The sequence below is a fragment of the Bombina bombina genome, chromosome 2 (assembly GCF_027579735.1).
Source record: "Bombina bombina isolate aBomBom1 chromosome 2, aBomBom1.pri, whole genome shotgun sequence".
In the NCBI taxonomy this organism is placed as follows: domain Eukaryota; kingdom Metazoa; phylum Chordata; class Amphibia; order Anura; family Bombinatoridae; genus Bombina; species Bombina bombina.
The window spans coordinates 419,528,104-419,549,359 of record NC_069500.1 but is presented as its reverse complement, the minus strand read 5'-3'; the positions used below and the strand labels follow the sequence as shown (position 1 = coordinate 419,549,359).

The 21,256-nt window shown below is 41.9% G+C and overlaps 1 protein-coding gene across 1 annotated transcript in view; it reads left to right on the top strand.

Annotated features, from left to right (window-relative positions):
- PI4KA (phosphatidylinositol 4-kinase alpha) overlaps window positions 1-21,256 on the top strand; it is a 442,522-nt gene that overhangs the window by 266,486 nt on the left and 154,780 nt on the right. The window contains 1 exon segment of the mRNA XM_053701959.1: window positions 17,165-17,188. Coding sequence (XP_053557934.1) covers window positions 17,165-17,188 — 24 coding nt within the window.

The window sequence follows — 21,256 nt, the reverse complement described above, 5'->3', positions numbered from 1 at the left end:
TGGTCATATGATCCCTCCTAGGCTCCGCCTACCCCAGTCATTCTCTTTGCCGTTGCACAGGCAACATATCCACGGAGATGGCTAAGAGTTTTTTGGTGTTTAAATGTAGTTTTTATTCTTCAATCAAGTGTTTGTTATTTTAAAATAGTGCTGGTATGTACTATTTACTCTGAAACAGAAAAGAGAAGAAGATTTCTGTTTGTAAGAGGAAGATGATTTTAGCAAACGTTACTAAAATCGATTGCTGTTTCCACACAGGACTGTTGAGATGAAGTAACTTCAGTTGGGGGGAAGCAGTTGGCAGACTTTTCTGCCTGAGGTATGACTGGCCACATTTCTAACACGACTTGGTAATGCTGGAAGGCTGTCTTTTTCCCTATGGGGACCGGTAAGCCATTTTCTTAGATTAAGTAAAAGAATAAAGGCTTTATAAGGGCTTAAAAAACTGGTAGACATTTTTCTGGGCTAAAACGATTACTTTGCTAAGCATATTTGACAGATTATAGCTCTTTATAGTTATTATAATCTTGGGGATTGTTGTTAAAAAAACGGCAGGCACTGTATGGACACCTTTTTCAGATGGGGGCCTTCTCTAGTCATAGGCAGAGCCTCATTTTCGCGCCACTAATGCGCAGTTGTTTTTGGAAGGCAAGGCATGCAGATGCATGTGTGAGGAGCTAAGATCCACTGAAAAAGCTTATAGAAGGCGTCATTTGGTATCGTATTCCCCTCTGGGCTTGGTTGGGTCTCAGCAAAGCAGATTTCTGGGACTGTATAGGGGTTAAATGTAAAAACGGCTCCGGTTCCGTTATTTTAAGGGTTAAAGCTTTCAAATTTGGTGTGCAATACTTTTAAGGCTTTAAGACACTGTGGTGAAATTTTGGTGAATTTTGAACAATTGCTTCATACTTTTTCGCATATTCAGTAATAAAGTGTGTTCTGTTTAAAATTTAAAGTGACAGTAACGGTTTTATTTTAAAACGTTTTTTGTGCTTTGTTGACAAGTTTAAGCCTGTTTAACATGTCTGAACCATCAGATAAACGATGTTCTATATGTATGAAAGCCAATGTGTCTCCCCATTTAAATATATGTGATAATTGTGACATGGTGTCCAAACAAAGTAGGGACAATGATGCCACAGATAATAATAGTGCCCAAGATGATTCTTCAGATGAGGGGAGTAAGCATGGTACTGCATCACCCCCTTCTGTGTCTACACCAGTTTTGCCCACACAAGAGGCCCCTAGTACATCTAGTGCGCCAATACTTATTACTATGCAACAATTAACGGCTGTTATGGATAATTCTATTGCAAATATTTTATCTAAATTGCCTACTTATCAAAGAAAGCGCGATTGCTCTGTTTTAAACACTGAAGAGCAAGAGGACGCTGATGATAACGCTTCTGACATACCCTCACACCAATCTGAAGGGGCCAGGAGGGAGGTTTTGTCTGAGGGAGAAATTTCAGATTCAGGAAAAATTTCTCAACAAGCTGAACCTGATGTTGTAACATTTAAATTTAAATTAGAACATCTCCGCGCACTGCTTAAGGAGGTATTATCTACTCTGGATGATTGTGACAATTTGGTCATTCCAGAGAAATTCTGTAAGATGGACAAGTTCCTAGAGGTTCCGGTGCCCCCCGATGTTTTTCCTATACCCAAGCGGGTGGCGGACATAGTAAACAAGGAATGGGAAAGGCCCGGCATACCTTTTGTTCCTCCCCCTATATTTAAGAAATTATTTCCTATAGTCGACCCCAGAAAGGACTTATGGCAGACAGTCCCTAAGGTCGAGGGGGCGGTCTCTACTCTAAACAAACGCACTACTATTCCCATAGAAGATAGTTGTGCTTTTAAAGATCCTATGGATAAAAAATTAGAGGGTTTGCTTAAAAGAATGTTTGTTCAGCAAGGTTACCTTCTTCAACCAATTTCATGCATTGTTCCTGTCACTACGGCAGCGTGTTTCTGGTTAGAAGAACTAGAAAAGTCGCTCAATAAAGAATCTTCGTATGAGGAGGTTATGGACAGAGTTCATGCACTTAAATTGGCTAACTCTTTTATTCTAGATGCCGCTTTGCAATTAGCGAGATTAGCGGCGAAAAATTCAGGGTTTGCTATTGTGGCGCGCAGAGCGCTCTGGCTAAAGTCTTGGTCAGCGGATGTGTCTTCCAAGACAAAATTGCTTAACATCCCTTTCAAGGGCAAAACACTGTTTGGTCCTGATTTGAAAGAGATTATTTCAGACATCACCGGAGGAAAGGGCCACGCCCTTCCTCAGGATAGGTCTTTTAAGGCTAGAAATAAGCCTAATTTTCGTCCCTTTCGCAGAAACGGACCAGCCTCTACTTCTACATCCTCTAAGCAAGAGGGTAATACTTCTCAACCCAAACCAGCCTGGAGACCGATGCAAGGCTGGAACAAGGGTAAGCAGGCCAAGAAGCCTGCCACTGCTACCAAAACAGCATGAAGGGATGGCCCCCGATCCGGGACCGAATCTGGTGGAGGGCAGACTTTCTCTCTTTGCTCAGGCCTGGGCAAGAGATGTTCAGGATCCTTGGGCACTAGAAATAGTTTCTCAAGGTTATCTCCTGGAATTCAAGGAACTACCCCCAAGGGGAAGGTTCCACAGGTCTCAATTATCTTCAAACCAAATAAAAAGACAGGCATTCTTACATTGTGTAGAAGACCTGTTAAAGATGGGAGTAATTCATCCAGTTCCAATAAGAGAACAAGGGATGGGGTTTTACTCCAACCTGTTTATAGTTCCCAAAAAAGAGGGAACATTCAGACCAATTCTAGATCTCAAGATCCTAAACAAATTTCTCAGGGTTCCATCGTTCAAAATGGAAACCATTCGAACGATCCTTCCTACCATCCAGGAAGGTCAATTTATGACCACGGTGGATTTAAAGGATGCGTACCTCCATATTCCTATCCACAAGGAACATCATCAGTTCCTAAGGTTCGCTTTTCTGGACAAGCATTACCAGTTTGTGGCACTTCCATTCGGATTAGCCACTGCTCCGAGAATTTTCACAAAGGTACTAGGGTCCCTTCTAGCGGTTCTAAGATCAAGGGGCATTGCAGTAGTACCATTCTTGGACGACATCCTGATTCAAGCGTCGTCTCTGTCAAAAGCAAAGGCTCATACGGACATCGTCCTAGCCTTTCTCAGATCTCACGGATGGAAAGTAAACATAGAAAAAAGTTCTCTTTCCCCGTCAACAAGAGTTCCCTTCTTGGGAACAATAATAGACTCCTTAGAAATGAGGATTTTTCTGACAGAGGTCAGAAAATCAAAACTTCTAAGCTCTTGTCAAGTTCTTCATTCTGTTCTTCGTCCTTCCATAGCGCAGTGCATGGAAGTAATAGGATTGATGGTTGCAGCAATGGACATAGTTCCTTTTGCACGAATTCATCTAAGACCATTACAACTGTGCATGCTCAGACAGTGGAATGGGGATTATACAGACTTCAAGTAGATCAAAGGACCAGAGATTCACTCCGTTGGTGGCTAATCCTGGACAACCTGTCACAGGGAATGAGCTTCCGCAGACCAGAGTGGGTCATTGTCACGACCGACGCCAGTCTGGTGGGCTGGGGCGCGGTCTGGGAACCCCTGAAAGCTCAGGGTCTATGGTCTCGGGAAGAATCTCTTCTCCCGATAAACATTCTGGAACTGAGAGCGATATTCAATGCTCTCAAAGCTTGGCCTCATCTAGCAAAGGCCAAATTCATAAGATTTCAATCAGACAACATGACGACAGTTGCATATATCAACCATCAGGGGGGAACAAGGAGTTCCCTGGCGATGGAGGAAGTGACCAAGATAATTCAATGGGCGGAGGATCACTCCTGCCACTTGTCTGCAATCCACATCCCAGGAGTGGAAAATTGGGAAGCGGATTTTCTGAGTCGTCAGACATTCCATCCGGGGGAGTGGGAACTCCACCCGGAAATCTTTGCCCAAATAACTCAATTATGGGGCATTCCAGACATGGATCTGATGGCGTCTCGTCAGAACTTCAAGGTTCCTTGTTACGGGTCCAGATCCAGGGATCCCAAGGCGACTCTAGTAGATGCACTAGTAGCACCCTGGACCTTCAACCTAGCTTATGTTTTCCCACCGTTTCCTCTCATTCCCAGGCTGGTAGCCAGGATCAACCAGGAGAGGGCTTCGGTGATCTTGATAGCTCCTGCGTGGCCACGCAGGACTTGGTATGCAGACCTGGTGAATATGTCATCGGCTCCACCATGGAAGCTACCTTTGAGACAGGACCTTCTTGTTCAAGGTCCATTCGAACATCCGAATCTGGTTTCTCTCCAACTGACTGCTTGGAGATTGAACGCTTGATTTTATCAAAGCGTGGGTTTTCAGATTCTGTAATAGATACTCTGATTCAGGCTAGAAAGCCTGTGACTAGAAAAATTTACCATAAGATATGGAAAAAATATATCTGCTGGTGTGAATCTAAAGGATTCCCATGGAACAAGATAAAAATTCCTAGGATTTTATCCTTTCTACAAGAGGGTTTGGAGAAGGGATTATCTGCAAGTTCTCTGAAGGGACAGATTTCTGCGTTATCTGTTTTACTTCACAAAAGGCTGGCAGCTGTGCCAGACGTTCAAGCGTTTGTTCAGGCTCTGGTTAGAATCAAGCCTGTTTACAGACCTTTGACTCCTCCCTGGAGTCTTAATCTAGTTCTTTCAGTTCTTCAAGGGGTTCCGTTTGAACCCTTACATTCCGTAGATATTAAGTTATTATCTTGGAAAGTTTTGTTTTTGGTTGCAATTTCTTCTGCTAGAAGAGTTTATGAGTTATCTGCTCTGCAGTGTTCTCCGCCCTATCTGGTGTTCCATGCAGATAAGGTGGTTTTGCGTACTAAGCCTGGTTTTCTTCCGAAAGTTGTTTCCAACAAGAATATTAACCAGGAGATAGTTGTACCTTCTTTGTGCCCGAATCCAGTTTCAAAGAAGGAACGTTTGTTACACAATTTGGACGTAGTCCGTGCTCTAAAATTCTATTTAGAGGCCACTAAAGATTTCAGACAAACTTCTTCTTTGTTTGTTGTTTATTCTGGTAAAAGGAGAGGTCAAAAAGCAACTTCTACCTCTCTTTCTTTTTGGCTTAAAAGCATTATCCGTTTGGCTTATGAGACTGCCGGACGGCAGCCTCCTGAAAGAATCACAGCTCACTCCACTAGGGCTGTGGCTTCCACATGGGCCTTCAAGAACGAGGCTTCTGTTGACCAGATATGTAAGGCAGCGACTTGGTCTTCACTGCACACTTTTGCCAAATTTTACAAATTTGATACTTTTGCTTCTTCAGAGGCTATTTTTGGGAGAAAGGTTTTGCAAGCCGTGGTGCCTTCCATTTAGGTGACCTGATTTGCTCCCTCCCTTCATCCGTGTCCTAAAGCTTTGGTATTGGTTCCCACAAGTAAGGATGACGCCGTGGACCGGACACACCTATGTTGGAGAAAACAGAATTTATGCTTACCTGATAAATTACTTTCTCCAACGGTGTGTCCGGTCCACGGCCCGCCCTGGTTTTTTTAATCAGGTCTGATGAATTATTTTCTCTAACTACAGTCACCACGGTATCATATGGTTTCTCCTATGCATATTTCCTCCTGTACGTCGGTCGAATGACTGGGGTAGGCGGAGCCTAGGAGGGATCATATGACCAGCTTTGCTGGGCTCTTTGCCATTTCCTGTTGGGGAAGAGAATATCCCACAAGTAAGGATGACGCCGTGGACCGGACACACCGTTGGAGAAAGTAATTTATCAGGTAAGCATAAATTCTGTTATCTGCAGCCACCAATCAGCAGCTAGATCTCAGTTCTTTGCTTACCTAGGTATGCTTTTCAACAAAGAATACCAGAGTACAAAAAATGAGATAATAGAAGTGAATTAGAAAGTTGTTTAAAATTGTATGCTCTCTTAATCATGAAATACAATTTTTGGGTTTCATGCCTCTTTTTAAGTGCTGCTTTTAGATAATTTTAGTCATGAGTTTGTATTAGGACACAAAGAAAGAACAAACTATTCTAAGGCTTATTCATATTTTGATTTTGGATGTTAGGGCTTTGAAATTCTTTTTGCAGGCTACTAAGAATTTTAGGCAATCCTCTAGTTCTTTTTCTCCTGTTAAGTGTAGTCAGTCCACGGGTCATCATTACTTCTGGGATATTAACTCCTCCCCAACAGGAAGTGCAAGAGGATCACCCAAGCAGAGCTGCCATATAGCTCCTCCCCTCTACGTCACACCCAGTCATTCTCTTGCACCCAACTAATAGATAGGATGTGTGAGAGGACTGTGGTGATTATACTTAGTTTTTATATCTTCAATCAAAAGTTTGTTATTTTAAAACAGCACCGGAGTGTGTTGTTCCTTCTCAGGTAGAATTTGAAGAAGAATCTACCTGAGTTTTTGGATGAATTTAGCCGGCGTAGCTAAGATTCATTTTGCTGTTCTCGGCCATTCTGAGGAGTGAGGTAAACTTCAGATCAGGGGACAGCGGGCAGGTTCACCTGCAAAGAGGTATGTTGCAGTATATTATTTTCTGAGGAATGGAATTGACTGAGAAAATACTGCCAATACCGATATAATGTAAGTTCAGCCTTAAATGCAGTAGTAGCAACTGGTATCAGGCTGTTTATGTATATATGTGTACACTTCAGTATTCTGGGGAATGGCACTTCTCTGGGTAATACTATATGCATATAATTTTTAGCCTAACTTGCAGTGGGAACGTCTAGCAACAGGCTGTTTAATGACATTTCATGTTATTTGATTTTAAACGTTTTTGCTGGCATGCTAAATTGTTTAATTATCTGAGGTACTGGGTGAAAAATTGTTTTTGGGCACTGTTTTTCCACTTGGCTGTCGTTTATTTTAATTTAAGACAGTTTACTGAACTTCCCTCACTGCTGTGGGTGAGGGGGAGGGGCCTATTTTGGCGCTTTTGCTACGCTAACCAGTCCTGGAACAAGGGCAAGCAGGCCAGAAAACCTGCTGCTTCCCCTAAGACAGCATGAAGTGAGGGCCCCCGATCCGGGAACGGATCTAGTCGGGGGCAGACTCTCTCTCTTCGCCCAGGCTTGGGTAAGAGATGTCCAGGATCCCTGGGCGTTAGAGATCATATCTCAGGGATATCTTCTGGACTTCAAAGCCTCTCCCCCAAAAGGGAGATTTCATCTTTCAAGGTTGTCAACAAACCAGATAAAGAAAGAGGCGTTTCTACGCTGTGTACAAGATCTTTTACTAATGGGAGTGATCCATCCGGTTCCGCGGTCGGAACACGGACAAGGGTTTTACTCAAATCTGTTTGTGGTTCCCAAGAAAGAAGGAACCTTCAGACCAATCTTGGATTTAAAGATCCTAAACAAATTCCTAAGAGTTCCATCGTTCAAAATGGAAACTATTCGGACAATCTTACCCATGATCCAAAAGGGTCAGTACATGACCACAGTGGATTTAAAGGATGCCTACCTTCATATACCGATTCACAAAGATCATTACCAGTATCTAAGGTTTGCCTTCCTAGACAGGCATTACCAGTTTGTAGCTCTTCCATTCGGGTTGGCTACGGCTCCAAGAATCTTCACAAAGGTTCTGGGCTCTCTTCTGGCGGTGCTAAGACCGCGAGGAATTTCGGTAGCTCCGTACCTAGACGACATTCTGATACAAGCGTCAAGCTTTCAAACTGCCAGGTCTCATACAGAGTTAGTACTGGCATTTCTAAGGTCGCATGGGTGGAAGGTGAACGAAGAGAAGAGTTCTCTCTTACCACTCACAAGGGTTCCCTTCTTGGGGACTCTTATAGATTCTGTAGAAATGAAGATTTACCTGACAGAAGACAGGTTAACAAAGCTTCAAAATGCTTGCCGTGTCCTTCATTCCATTCAACACCCGTCAGTGGCTCAATGCATGGAGGTAATCGGCTTAATGGTAGCGGCAATGGACATAGTACCCTTTGCACGCCTACATCTCAGACCGCTGCAATTGTGCATGCTAAGTCAGTGGAATGGGGATTACTCAGATTTGTCCCCTACTCTGAATCTGGATCAAGAGACCAGAAATTATCTTCTATGGTGGCTTTCTCGGCCACATCTGTCCAGGGGGATGCCATTCAGCAGACCAGATTGGACAATTGTAACAACAGACGCCAGCCTACTAGGTTGGGGCGCTGTCTGGAATTCCCTGAAGGCTCAGGGATCATGGACTCAGGAGGAGAGTCTCCTTCCAATAAACATTCTGGAATTGAGAGCAGTTCTCAATGCCCTTCTGGCTTGGCCTCAGTTAACAACTCGGGGGTTCATCAGGTTTCAGTCGGACAACATCACGACTGTAGCTTACATCAACCATCAAGGAGGGACAAGAAGCTCCCTAGCGATGATGGAAGTATCATAGATAATTCGCTGGGCAGAGTCTCACTCTTGCCACCTGTCAGCGATCCACATTCCTGGAGTGGAGAACTGGGAGGCGGATTTCCTAAGTCGTCAGACTTTTCATCCGGGGGAGTGGGAACTTCATCCGGAGATCTTTGCCCAAATACTTCGACTTTGGGGCAAACCAGAGATAGATCTGATGGCGTCTCGCCAGAACGCCGAGCTTCCTTGTTACGGGTCCAGGGACCCGGGAGCAGTCCTGGTAGATGCTTTGACAGCACCTTGGACCTTCGGGATGGCCTATGTGTTTCCACCCTTCCCGATGCTTCCTCGATTGATTGCCAGGATCAAACAGGAGAGAGCATCGGTGATTCTGATAGCGCCTGCGTGGCCACGCAGGACCTGGTATGCAGATCTAGTGGACATGTCATCCTGTCCACCTTGGTCTCTGCCTCTGAGACAGGACCTTCTAATTCAGGGTCCTTTCAAACATCAAAATCTAATTTCTCTGAAGCTGACTGCTTGGAAATTGAACGCTTGATTTTATCAAAGCGTGGTTTTTCGGAGTCAGTTATTGATACCTTAATACAGGCTAGGAAGCCTGTTACCAGAAAGATTTACCATAAAATATGGCGTAAATACTTACATTGGTGCGAATCCAAGAGTTACTCATGGAGTAAGGTTAGGATTCCTTGGATATTGTCTTTTCTACAAGAAGGTTTAGAAAAGGGTTTATCTGCTAGTTCCTTAAAGGGACAGATCTCAGCTCTGTCCATTCTTTTACACAAGCGTCTGTCAGAAGTTCCAGACGTTCAGGCTTTTTGCCAGGCTTTGGCCAGGATTAAGCCTGTGTTTAAAACTGTTGCTCCACCATGGAGCTTAAATTTAGTTCTTAACGTTTTACAGGGTGTTCCGTTTGAACCCCTTCATTCCATTGATATCAAGCTGTTATCTTGGAAAGTTCTGTTTTTGATGGCTATTTCCTCGGCTCGTAGAGTCTCTGAGTTATCAGCCTTACATTGTGATTCTCCGTATCTGATTTTTCATTCAGATAAGGTAGTTCTGCGTACTAAACCTGGGTTTTTGCCTAAGGTTGTCACTAACAAGAATATCAATCAAGAGATTGTTGTGCCATCATTGTGTCCTAACCCTTCTTCAAAGAAGGAACGACTTCTGCACAATCTAGATGTAGTCCGTGCCCTGAAATTTTATTTGCAAGCAACTAAAGATTTTCTCCAATCTTCTTCCCTGTTTGTCGTTTATTCTGGACAGAGGAGAGGTCAAAAAGCTTCTGCTACCTCTCTCTCTTTTTGGCTTCGTAGCATAATACGTTTAGCCTATGAGACTGCTGGACAGCAGCCTCCTGAAAGAATTACAGCTCATTCCACTAGAGCTGTGGCTTCCACTTGGGCCTTTAAGAACGAGGCTTCTGTTGAACAGATTTGCAAGGCTGCAACTTGGTCTTCTCTTCATACTTTTTCCAAATTTTACAAATTTGACACTTTTGCTTCTTCGGAGGCTGTTTTTGGGAGAAAGGTTCTTCAGGCAGTGGTCCCTTCCGTATAAAGATCCTGCCTGTCCCTCCCGTCATCCGTGTACTTTAGCTTTGGTATTGGTATCCCAGAAGTAATGATGACCCGTGGACTGACTACACTTAACAGGAGAAAACATAATTTATGCTTACCTGATAAATTCCTTTCTCCTGTAGTGTAGTCAGTCCACGGCCCGCCCTGTTTTTTATGGCAGGTCTAAATTTTTAAATTATACTCCAGTCACCACTGCACCCTATAGTTTCTCCTTTCTCGTTTGGTTCTCGGTCGAATGACTGGGTGTGACGTAGAGGGGAGGAGCTATATGGCAGCTCTGCTTGGGTGATCCTCTTGCACTTCCTGTTGGGGAGGAGTTAATATCCCAGAAGTAATGATGACCCGTGGACTGACTACACTACAGGAGAAAGGAATTTATCAGGTAAGCATAAATTATGTTTTCTTCTATAAAGGTAAGACGAGTCCACAGATTCATCCTTTACTTGTGGGATATTTTCCTTCCTAACAGGAAGTGGCAAAGAGCACCACAGCAGAGCTGTCTATATAGCTCCTCCCTTAGCTCCACCCCCAGTCATTCTCTTTGCCTACTCTAAGTACTAGGAAGAGTAAAGTGAAAGAGGTGATAAAATATTAGTTTTTAATTTCTTCAAGCAAGAGTTTGTTATTTTAAATGGTACCGGTGTGTACTATTTACTCTCAGGCAGCAGATGGATGAAGACTGCTGCCTGGAGGATGATGATCTTAGCATTTGTAACTAAGGTCCATTGCTGTTCCCACAGAGGCTGAGGAGTACAGGAAACTTCAGTGTGAGGAACGGTTTCATGCTATGCCGCAATGAGGTATGTTCAGTCATATTTTTCTGGAGAGACTGTGTATTTCAGAAAGGCTGACATTATACCCAGGAGGGTAAGGGTAAGCAGTAATCCTAGAGCTAAAAGAAGGGCATTACTTAGCTTGCATATGGGGCCAATTACAAATATGGTTGACACTGAATGGCAAATGTTTGTGAGCAAACGTTTTTTGATTTGTGAGTGCTTTAACGTTTTTGTGGGCAATAACGTTTTGGGCAAACTTTATTAAGGGCACACATGGCTTAACTTTTGGGTCTTAGAACCCACATGGCTAGTTATAACCTCTCTGGTGCGGTTCTTTAAGGCTGAGGAGACATCGAGTGAGATGGGCGAGGCCTATTTTCGCGCCTCAGATGCGCAGTTAGTTTTATCAGCAAGCAGCAAGCTCTAACTCCTGAGGGCCCTGGTGTATGTTTTGGGCCAAATCGAAGCTTTTACCCCACATTTTCGATCCCTGAGGGCAGGTAGGGCCACCGCAGGGCTGTGGCAAGGTGCTGAGAGTGTTTGTGTTTCCGGATCTGGGCCTATTTTCGATCTGGTTTGGAAATTAACGGGTTAATTGTTAAAAAAAATTGTGGTGCAATCTTAACTACCTATATTGTGTCTACATACAAAATTTTGAAAAATTTGGTGCATGTTTAGGCTGTTTTGCAGAACATGTATTCTTTTTTTCTCTTAAAGGCGCAGTACCGTTTTTTAAGAGTGTTATTTTTTTCACTTAATAAAGTGTTTTCATGCTTGTTTGTAGTCATTACTAGCCTGTTCAACATGTCTGACATTGAGGAAAGTCAATGTTCAATATGTTTAGAAGCCATTGTGGAACCTCCACTTAGAATGTGTCCCTCATGCACTGAAAGGTCAATAAATTGTAAAGAACATATTTTAGCTACTAAAAGTATGTTGCAGGATGATTCTCAGTCAGAAGAGGATCAGGTTTTGCCATCTAATTCTCCCCAAGTGTCACAACGGTTAATGCCCGCACAAGCAACGCCAAGTACTTCTAGTGAGTCTAATTCTTTCACCCTGCAAGATATGGCCGCAGTTATGAATACTACCCTCACAGAGGTTTTATCTAAGCTGCCTGGGTTGCAGGGGAAGCGCAGTAGGTCGGGTGTGAGAACAAACGCTGAGCCCTCTGACGCTTTATTAGCCATATCCAATGTACCCTCACAATGTTCTGAAGTGAGGGATTTGCTGGCTGAGGGAGAGATTTCTGATTCAGGAAATAAGTTCCCTCAGACAGATTCAGATATGACGACTTTTAAATTTAAACTAGAACACCTCCGCTTATTGCTCAGGGAGATTTTAGCGACTTTGGATGATTGTGACCCTATTGTAGTTCCAGAGAAATTGTGTAAAATGGACAGATTCCTAGAGGTTCCTGCCTACACTGATGTTTTTCCGGTCCCTAAGAGGACTTCGGAAATGTTACTAGGGAGTGGGATAGAACAGGTATTCCGTTCGCTCCCCCTCCTACTTTTAAGAAAATTTTCCCATATCAGACGCCATGCGGGACTCATGGCAGACGGTCTCTAAGGTGGAGGGAGCTATTTCTACCCTGGCTAAGCGTACAACTATACCTATTGAGGACAGTTGTGCTTTCAAAGATCCTATGGATAAAAAATTAGAGGGTCTTTTGAAGAAAATATTTGTTCATCAAGGTTTTCTTCTCCAACCTATAGCGTGCATTGTTCCTGTAACTACTGCAGCGTCTTTTTTGTTCGAGGCTCTGGAAGAGGCTCTTCAGGTTGAGACCTCATTAGATGATATTCTGGATAGAATTAGGGCTCTCAAGCTAGCTAATTCTTTCATTACAGATGCCGCTTTTTAATTGGCTAAATTAGCGGCGAAGAATTCAGGTTTTGCCATTTAAGCGCGTAGAGCGTTATGGCTTAAGTCCTGGTCTGCTGATGTGTCATCAAAAGCTAAGCTTTTAGCCATCCCTTTCAAGGGTAAGACCCTATTCGGGCCTGAACTGAAAGAGATCATTTCAGACATCACTGGAGGGAAAGGCCATGCCCTTCCTCAGGATAAGACGAATAAGATGAGGACCAAACAAAATAATTTTCGTTCCTTTCGAAAGTTCAAAGGTGGTCCCTCTACCTCTTCCCCTGCCGCGAAGCAAGAGGGGAATTTTGCACAATCCAAGTCAGTCTGGAGACCTAACCAGACTTGGAACAAGGGTAAACATGCCAAGAAGCCTGCTGCTGCCACCAAGACAGCATGAAGGGGTAGCCCCCGATCTGGGACCGGATCTAGTAGGGGGCAGACTTTCTCTCTTCGCTCAGGCTTGGGCAAGAGACGTTCAGGACTCCTGGGCTTTAGAAATTGTAACCCAGGGGTATCTTCTAGATTTCAAAGATCGTATCTTTCTCAATTGTCTGCAAACCAGACAAAAAGAGAGGCGTTCTTACGCTGTGTAGAAAACCTATATACCATGGGAGTGATCTGCCCAGTTCCGAAAACAGAACAGGGCCATGGGTTCTACTCCAATCTGTTTGTAGTTCCCAAAAAAGAGGGAACCTTCAGACCAATTTTGGATCTCAAGATCCTAAACAAATTCCTCAGAGTCCCATCCTTCAAGATGGAGACCATTCGGACTATTTTGCCAATGATCCAGGAGAGTCAATATATGACCACCGTAGACTTAAAGGATGCGTATCTGCACATTCCTATCCACAAAGATCATCACCAGTTCCTCAGGTTCGCCTTTATGGACAAGCATTACCAGTTTGTGGCTCTTCCCTTCGGGTTGGCCACAGCTCCCAGAATTTTCACAAAGGTGCTAGGGTCTCTTCTGGCGGTTCTAAGCCACGGGGCATAGCTGTGGCGCCTTATCTGGACGATATCTTAATCCAGGCGTCAACTTTCCAACTAGCCAAGTCTCACACGGACATCGTGTTGGCTTTACGTTCACCTTCCTCACGAGGGGAAGGTGAACGTAAAAAAAGAGTTCACTTATCCCTCTCACAAGAGTTCCTTTCCTGGGAACTCTGATAGATTCAGTGGACATGAAAATATTTCTGACGGAGGTCAGGAAATCAAAACTTTTATCCATCTGCCGTCTCTTCATTCCACTCCCCGCCCGTCAGTGGCTCAGTGTATGGAGGTAATCGGCTTAATGGTAGCGGCAATGGACATAGTTCCGTTTGCTCGCTTGCATCTCAGACCACTGCAACTTTGCATGCTCAAACAGTGGAATGGGGATTATGCAGATTTATCTCCTCAGATAAATCTGGACCAAGAGACCAGAGACTCTCTTCTTTGGTGGTTGTGACAGGATCATCTGTCCAAGGGAATGTGTTTCCGCAGGCCAGCGTGGGTCATAGTGACGACGGACGCCAGCCTATTGGGTTGGGGTGCAGTCTGGAATTCCCTGAAAGCACAGGGATTGTGGACTCAGGAGGAGGCTCTCCTCCCGATAAATATTCTAGAACTGAGAGCGATATTCAACGCGCTTCAGGCGTGGCCTCAGTTGGCGTCGGCCAGATTCATAAGATTCCAGTCGGACAATATCACGACTGTAGCATATATCAACATCAGGGGGGAACAAAGAGTTCTCTAGCAATGATAGAGGTTACCAAAATAATTTGATGGGCAGAGACTTACTCTTGCCATCTATCAGCAATCTATATCCCAGGGGTGGAGAACTGGGAAGCGGATTTTCTAAGTCGGCAGACTTTTCATCCGGGGTAGTGGGAACTCCATACAGAGGTGTTTGCACAATTGATTCAGCAATGGGGCCCACCAGAATTGGATCTGATGGCGTCTCGTTAGAATGCCAAACTTCCTTGTTACGGGTCCAGGTCAAGGGATCCTCAGGCCGTACTGATAGATGCTCTAGTAGTACCCTGGTCGTTCAACCTGGCTTATGTGTTTCCACCATTTCCTCTCCTTCCTCGTTTGATTGCCAGAATCAAACAGGAGAGAGCTTCAGTGATTTTGATAGCACCTGCGTGGCCACGCAGGACTTGGTATGCAGACCTGGTGGACATGTCATCTCTTCCACCATGGACTCTGCCACTGAGACAGGACCTTCTGATTCAAGGTCCGTTCCAGCATCCAAATCTAGTTTCTCTGCGACTGACTGCTTGGAGATTGAGCGCTTGATCTTATCTAAGCGGGGGTTATCCGAGTCGCTCATAGATACCTTGATTCAGGCTCGAAAGCCTGTCACCAGGAAAATCTATCATAAGATATGGCGTAAATATCTTTATTGGTGCGAATCCAAAGGCTACTCATGGAGTAAGATCAGGATTCCTAGGATTTTGTCCTTTCTCCAAGAAGGATTGGAGAAGGGGCTATCAGCTAGTTCCTTAAAAGGACAGATATCTGCTTTATCAATTCTACTGCACAAGCGTCTGGCAGATGTTCCAGACGTTCAGTCGTTCTGTCAGGCTTTAGTTTGAATTTAGTTCTTAAGGTTCTTCAAGGGGTTCCGTTTGAACCTATGCATTCCATAGATATTAAGCTTCTATCTTGGAAAGTTCTGTTTTTAGTTGCTATCTCTTTGGCTCGAAGAGTTTCTGAACTATCTGCATTGTAATGCGACTCACCTTATCTTGTTTTCCATGCTGATAAGGTGGTTTTGCGTACCAAACCTGGATTCCTTCCTAAGGTTGTTACTAATAAGAATATTAATCAGGAAATTGTTGTTCCTTCTCTGTGTCCTAATCCTTCCTCTAAGAAGGAGCGTCTATTACACAACTTGGATGTGGTTCATGCTTTAAAGTTTTACTTGCAAGCGACCAAAGATTTCCGTCAAACATCTTCTTTGTTTGTTGTCTATTCTGGAAAACGTAGAGGTCAAAAAGCTACGGCTACCTCTTTCTTTTTGACTGAAAAGCATCATCCGTTTGGCATACGAGACTGCTGGACAGCAGCCTCCTGAAAGAATTACAGCTCACTCTACCAGAGCGGTGGCTTCCACATGGGCTTTTAAAAATGATGCTTCTGTTGAACAGATTTGTAAGGCGGCGACTTGGTCTTCGCTTCATACCTTTTCCAAATTTTACAAATTTGATACCTTTGCTTCTTCTGAGGCTATTTTTGGGAGAAAAGTTCTTCAAGCAGTGGTGCCTTCTGTTTAACCATCTGTCTTGTCCCTCCTGTTAATCCGTGTCCTGTAGCTTTGGTATTGTATCCCACAAGTAAAGGATGAATCCGTGGACTCGTCTTACCTTTATAGAAGAAAAGTAAATTTATGCTTACCTGATAAATTGATTTTTTCTATGGTAAGAGGAGTCCACGGCCCGCCCTGTCATTTTAAGACAGATTATATTTTTTTGATTTAAACTTCAGTCACCTCTGCACCTTGTAGTTTCTCCTTTTTTCTTCCTGTACCTTCGGTCGAATGACTGGGGGGGTGGAGCTAAGGGAGGAGCTATATAGACAGCTCTGCTGTGGTGCTCTTTGCCACTTCCTGTTAGGAAGGAAAATACCCCACAAGTAAAGGATGAATCCGTGGACTCGTCTTACCATAGAAGAAATCAATTTATCAGGTAAGCATAAATTTACTTTTTTATGATTTTAGAAGGGTTAAAATGACATCTGTTTTTTTGGCTTTTCCATTTAAGCTTTTGATTCATAAGGTTTTTTTCAGGCCAGTTGGACTCCTTATAAACAATTTACTGCAAATTCTACTAGGTCAGTTGCTTTTTCCTGGGCTTTTTAGAATGAGGCTTCTGTTAATTAAATTTGTAAGGCAGCTACTTGGGGCCATAGTAGTTTTGCCTATAGGGTAGCATGCCTGCTTTACAAGCTGAAGGCTGCATGTTTGGAGTTTTAGTAATTTTTACCTCCTCCTAGTGGCCAGGAGTGGAATTACCAGGAGTACTGGCCTGTGGGCTCTCAACACCATGAAAGAAATGAATCTATCAGGTAAGCGTTAAATTATATTTTTTGTGTAACTTTACAGAAAAATTATTTCACATTTATCTACCTATATAAACTACCTTCACCTGTCCCATTTACACTTTGGATGTTTTATCTACATTTGTCATTTAATGCTTTGTAGGCTCTTTACATGCAGGGATAATTCTAAAACCAGGAACAGTGCTAGGACTGGATTTGGGCATCTCTGTTCAGAAGCTCTAAAGCATGATAATTTTTAGAGCTTTTTCTCTGTACAAGTGTAACAACTTATCCTTCTATAGCAATTACAATGATTGGCATGCTCTATTACAAGTAAGCATGGCTTATTATTTGGTCCCTTGTGTATATAGTGTTTTTTTAACACATACCATTTCACAAGTTTAACTCCACTGCTCTCTCTCCTCCTCCTCCTGCAATGATGATGTGATCCCATTACCCATATGTTCCCGTTGCCCCTGCCTTGCATTGTATGTTGCCTTCCCCTACAGTCTCCAGCTTCCTCTGTCATCCAGGTTTGTTCTAACACAGATATCACTGTTTGTCATCCTGCCTGACCCTGGTTTTTCCACTGTCTTTTTCTTTTCTTTTGGTTTCTCTGTGATAAGGCATGTTTTGCATTGCTATAATAAAACAAAATCGAACTATCAAATGTCTTCACTTTGGGCATTTATTTTTTACAGAGGTTCAAACTATGTTCGAACCTTAAAAGAACACTGTCATTACCTGAAGGCTTTATTATACTTTATTGCAGAAGTACACAATACATGTACAAGGTGAAAATAGTGATATTTAGGACTGGCATGAAACAGCTCACTGATCGGCAGTATATAAAGTCCATAACAGTAATGAAATCCTCAGCCGTCTCAAGCTAGTGACGTTAGACCAAAAGTTTCTGCCATGAAAATAGTATAGCAAGTGGCAGTGATGCCAAATCTTCTATATATTTAATATTAAATGAGAGACTGGAAATATTAAATTTAGGTGCGGCGTTCCTAGCAGCGTCTGCGGACTCAGCGAGACAACCGGAAGTGACGCCGGTATCAGTATAGTCCTTCCATAGAGAGCCAACGGAGTGCCGTAGCAGTGGCGAAACCCAGCCACTTTGTAGATGAAGGAAAAAGAAAAAGATGCAGGCACTGCTGTGGGTAACTTAAAAACAATAAGTCTTTATTTGAAAAGCCATAAAAAATAAACAGCTACAACCGCTGTACAGGCAAGAGCAAAAGGTACAAAAAACGACAGAGGCAAGGCAGGGTAGAAAAATAGACAGAAAATTGTCTGACTAGTTTCGAGTGCAGACTGCACTCTTATTCATAGACATACAGAGAGAGGGCTAGGCCTGCCTTTTAAAGGGAAAACAGTTAACTGAAAATTCAGCTGATGTCCATTACTGAAAATTAGGACATATACTTCGGTTAACCCCTCAAAGACAAGTTACGCCTAATCTCTGTGTGAAAGATTAAAAACAATGAACAAAATTCTCAGATTATTGTTGTTATATCAAACAGTGTTACACACTATATCAGTTAGTGTTTTAACAGGGGAGACATATATTAGAGGTAGTTGGCATTTTATGTACTATATCCTAAATGCCATTTAAAAATTATTATTATTATTCTTCTATTCCTGTAAAATAACACAACTATGTAAACTGAACAGTAGTTTTATATGCCTAGTGTCATATATATTAAAATTAAGGCAAGATTGTTATTATACAGGATAGAGAGACAAAAAGTAACTATTCTACTCTAGATTGTCAAGTAATGAGGGAAACCCAAAATAACAGTTATACTTAACAAATGGTTACTTAAATATTAAATACACAGTGTTTGATAACTAAGCTAAGTAAAAATCCTGTTATCAATTTTAGGATTATGTTATATTGTCAACATGAACTTGAAAATATGTGCTAGACTGGTAATGACCTATATGTTAGATATATTGAATATAATAAAATATACAATTCATATATAGCCTAAAGAATTATAAAATAATTCTAAGTATAGAAAAGAAAAAAAGGAGTAAATATAATTTTGGAAAGAATTGGATATTAAGGAAGTCGATAGACTATACTTAGTATTTCTTATTTTTTATTTTTTATTTTTTGTTGCTTTAATTATCGATGAAAAAATTGATATCGCATTCACGATTCATTCCTTTGGGAAAGCGTGTTTGTAATTTAAGCATCCAGAAGAGTTCTTTTCTTTCTAGGGACTTAAATTTATTGCCTCCTCTGATGGATAGATTTACAATGTCAATTATTTTAATAGTGATATTAGCCTCATTAGAAAAGTGTAAGCTGTTAAAGTGGTTAGCTACAGCAGAGTCTTTGTTATAATTTTTAATATCTCTGGCATGTTCATTGTAACGTTTTCTAACTTCTCTAGAAGTCTGACCTGTTTACTGTAATTTACAGATATTGCATGTTAGGAGATATACCACAAAAGTGGTGCTACAATTGGCATAGAAGTCTATATTATATTCTGTCCCTGTACTGGTGCTAGTGTAAGTGTTCCCTTCTTGAATATGTGAACACATGTTGCAGTTACGACTGCCACATTTATAATTTCCTTTTTGTGTCAGCCAATTATGTTCCTTTCTTTTATTTCTAGTGACTAAGCTAGGTGATATAGCCTGTCCTAGGGTTTTTGATCTTTTGGGGACATATTTGATATTGTTGATAAGGGGTCTGAGAATATCATCACCTGAGAGTATGTGTGCATGTTTTTGCATAATTTTTACAATATCATTGTACTGTTTGGAGTATGCTGTGGTGAACACAATTGCTTCTTTAAATTGGGATTCTTTCTTTTTTACCTTATGTTTTTGTATGTCAGTATCTGTGTTGTATTTTCTAATTTCCTTCCTACATTTTTCTAGACTATTGACATTGTATCCTCTACTTGTAAGTCTCTTCTTCAGCTCAAGTGATTGTGTATCATAGATATCATCTGATTTAGTATTTCTGCGTAGCCTAATGAATTGACTACGTGGAATGGACTTTATAAGATGTGTTGGGTGTTGTGACGTTGCATAAAGTATCGTGTTGCCTGCAGACTCCTTACGATAGGTACTAGTGACAATACAGTTTTCAACTATCTCCAATGTTAGGTCTAAGTAATTGACTTTTTTTGTATTATATATTCCTGTAAATCGTAAATTAAATGGATTAGAGTTAGTGTATTCTAAGAAGTTGTTAAATTCTATATCATTTAAAGGTTTTTTGACAATAAACAACAGATCGTCAATATAACGTGTATATATTAGAATGCTCTCAAGCCATGGATTTAGGGTATTATAAATGTGAGATAGTTCCCACCAAGAGACAAATAAATTTGCAAAAGCGGGGGCAAATTTTGCCCCCATGGCGGTACCACATACTTGATTATAAAAACAGCCATCAAACCAAAAATAATTGTGAGATAATAAGAATTTTAACACATCTCCTATGTATTGTTTAGTATAAACATTTACATCCATTTCTCTTTGGAGAAAAAATTCCACTGCTTGTACCCCCAAGTTTTGGGGGATACTGGTGTAGAGTGAGGATACATCAATTACCACCCATGTATAATTCTCTTTCCAAGAGACAGTGTCTAAGATTTCAATAAGTTTCGCACTATCTCTCAGATAGGAAAGTTGTTTTTTTGCAATTGGTTGTAGTATTTCATCTAGCCATGCCCCCAAAGGCTCAAACAAGGACCCCACCCCTGAAACAATGGGTCTCCCTGGAGGGGAGATGGGGTCCTTGTGAACCTTGGGGACATGGTAGAAAATAGGAGTAAGGGGATGTTCAGGAACTAGATTTTTTATGTCTTTTTCTTTAAAGACATTCAGTGTGATCCCTTCCATAATTAATGACTGTAGTTTCTTTTTATATATAAAGATAGGGTTACCTGGGAGTAATCTGTACGTATTGGTATCACTGAGTTGTTTGATAGCTTCATCAAAGTAATCCTTTTTGTTTTGTATAACAATACTGCCGCCCTTATCCGCACTTCTGATGACAATCTCTTTGTTTTCTTGAAGAGATTTTATTGCTTGTCGTTCTCTAAATGGTAGATTATGGGCGGCAGTATTGGTATTACTTTTTTTCTCTAGCTCAAACAGATCTTCCTGGATTAATTTTTGATAGGAATTGATTACAGTCCCCCTATATTGGGTGGGATAAAAATCAGATGCTGTTCTTTTTGGATGAGCAAGCCTATTTGGTTTGTAACTTTCTTGGTCACCACTAAACAAATCTGTGAGAGTGACCAGGGTTTGTGCATCCTCAAATGACAGCATAGGATTTTCAATATGTGACTGTTCATTTATAGGGGTGTCTCTCATGGTGTCTTCTAAGGTAGTGTCACTATTTGTAAGGGAAAAGAATCTTTTAAGAGTTAGTTTTCGTATAAACTTGTTAATATCAAGTAAAGTGTTAAAACATGAAAAGTTGCCCGAAGCCCTCTCTCTGTATGTCTATGAATAAGAGTGCAGTCTGCACTCGAAACTAGTCAGACAATTTTCTGTCTATTTTTCTACCCTGCCTTGCCTCTGTCGTTTTTTGTACCTTTTGCTCTTGCCTGTACAGCGGT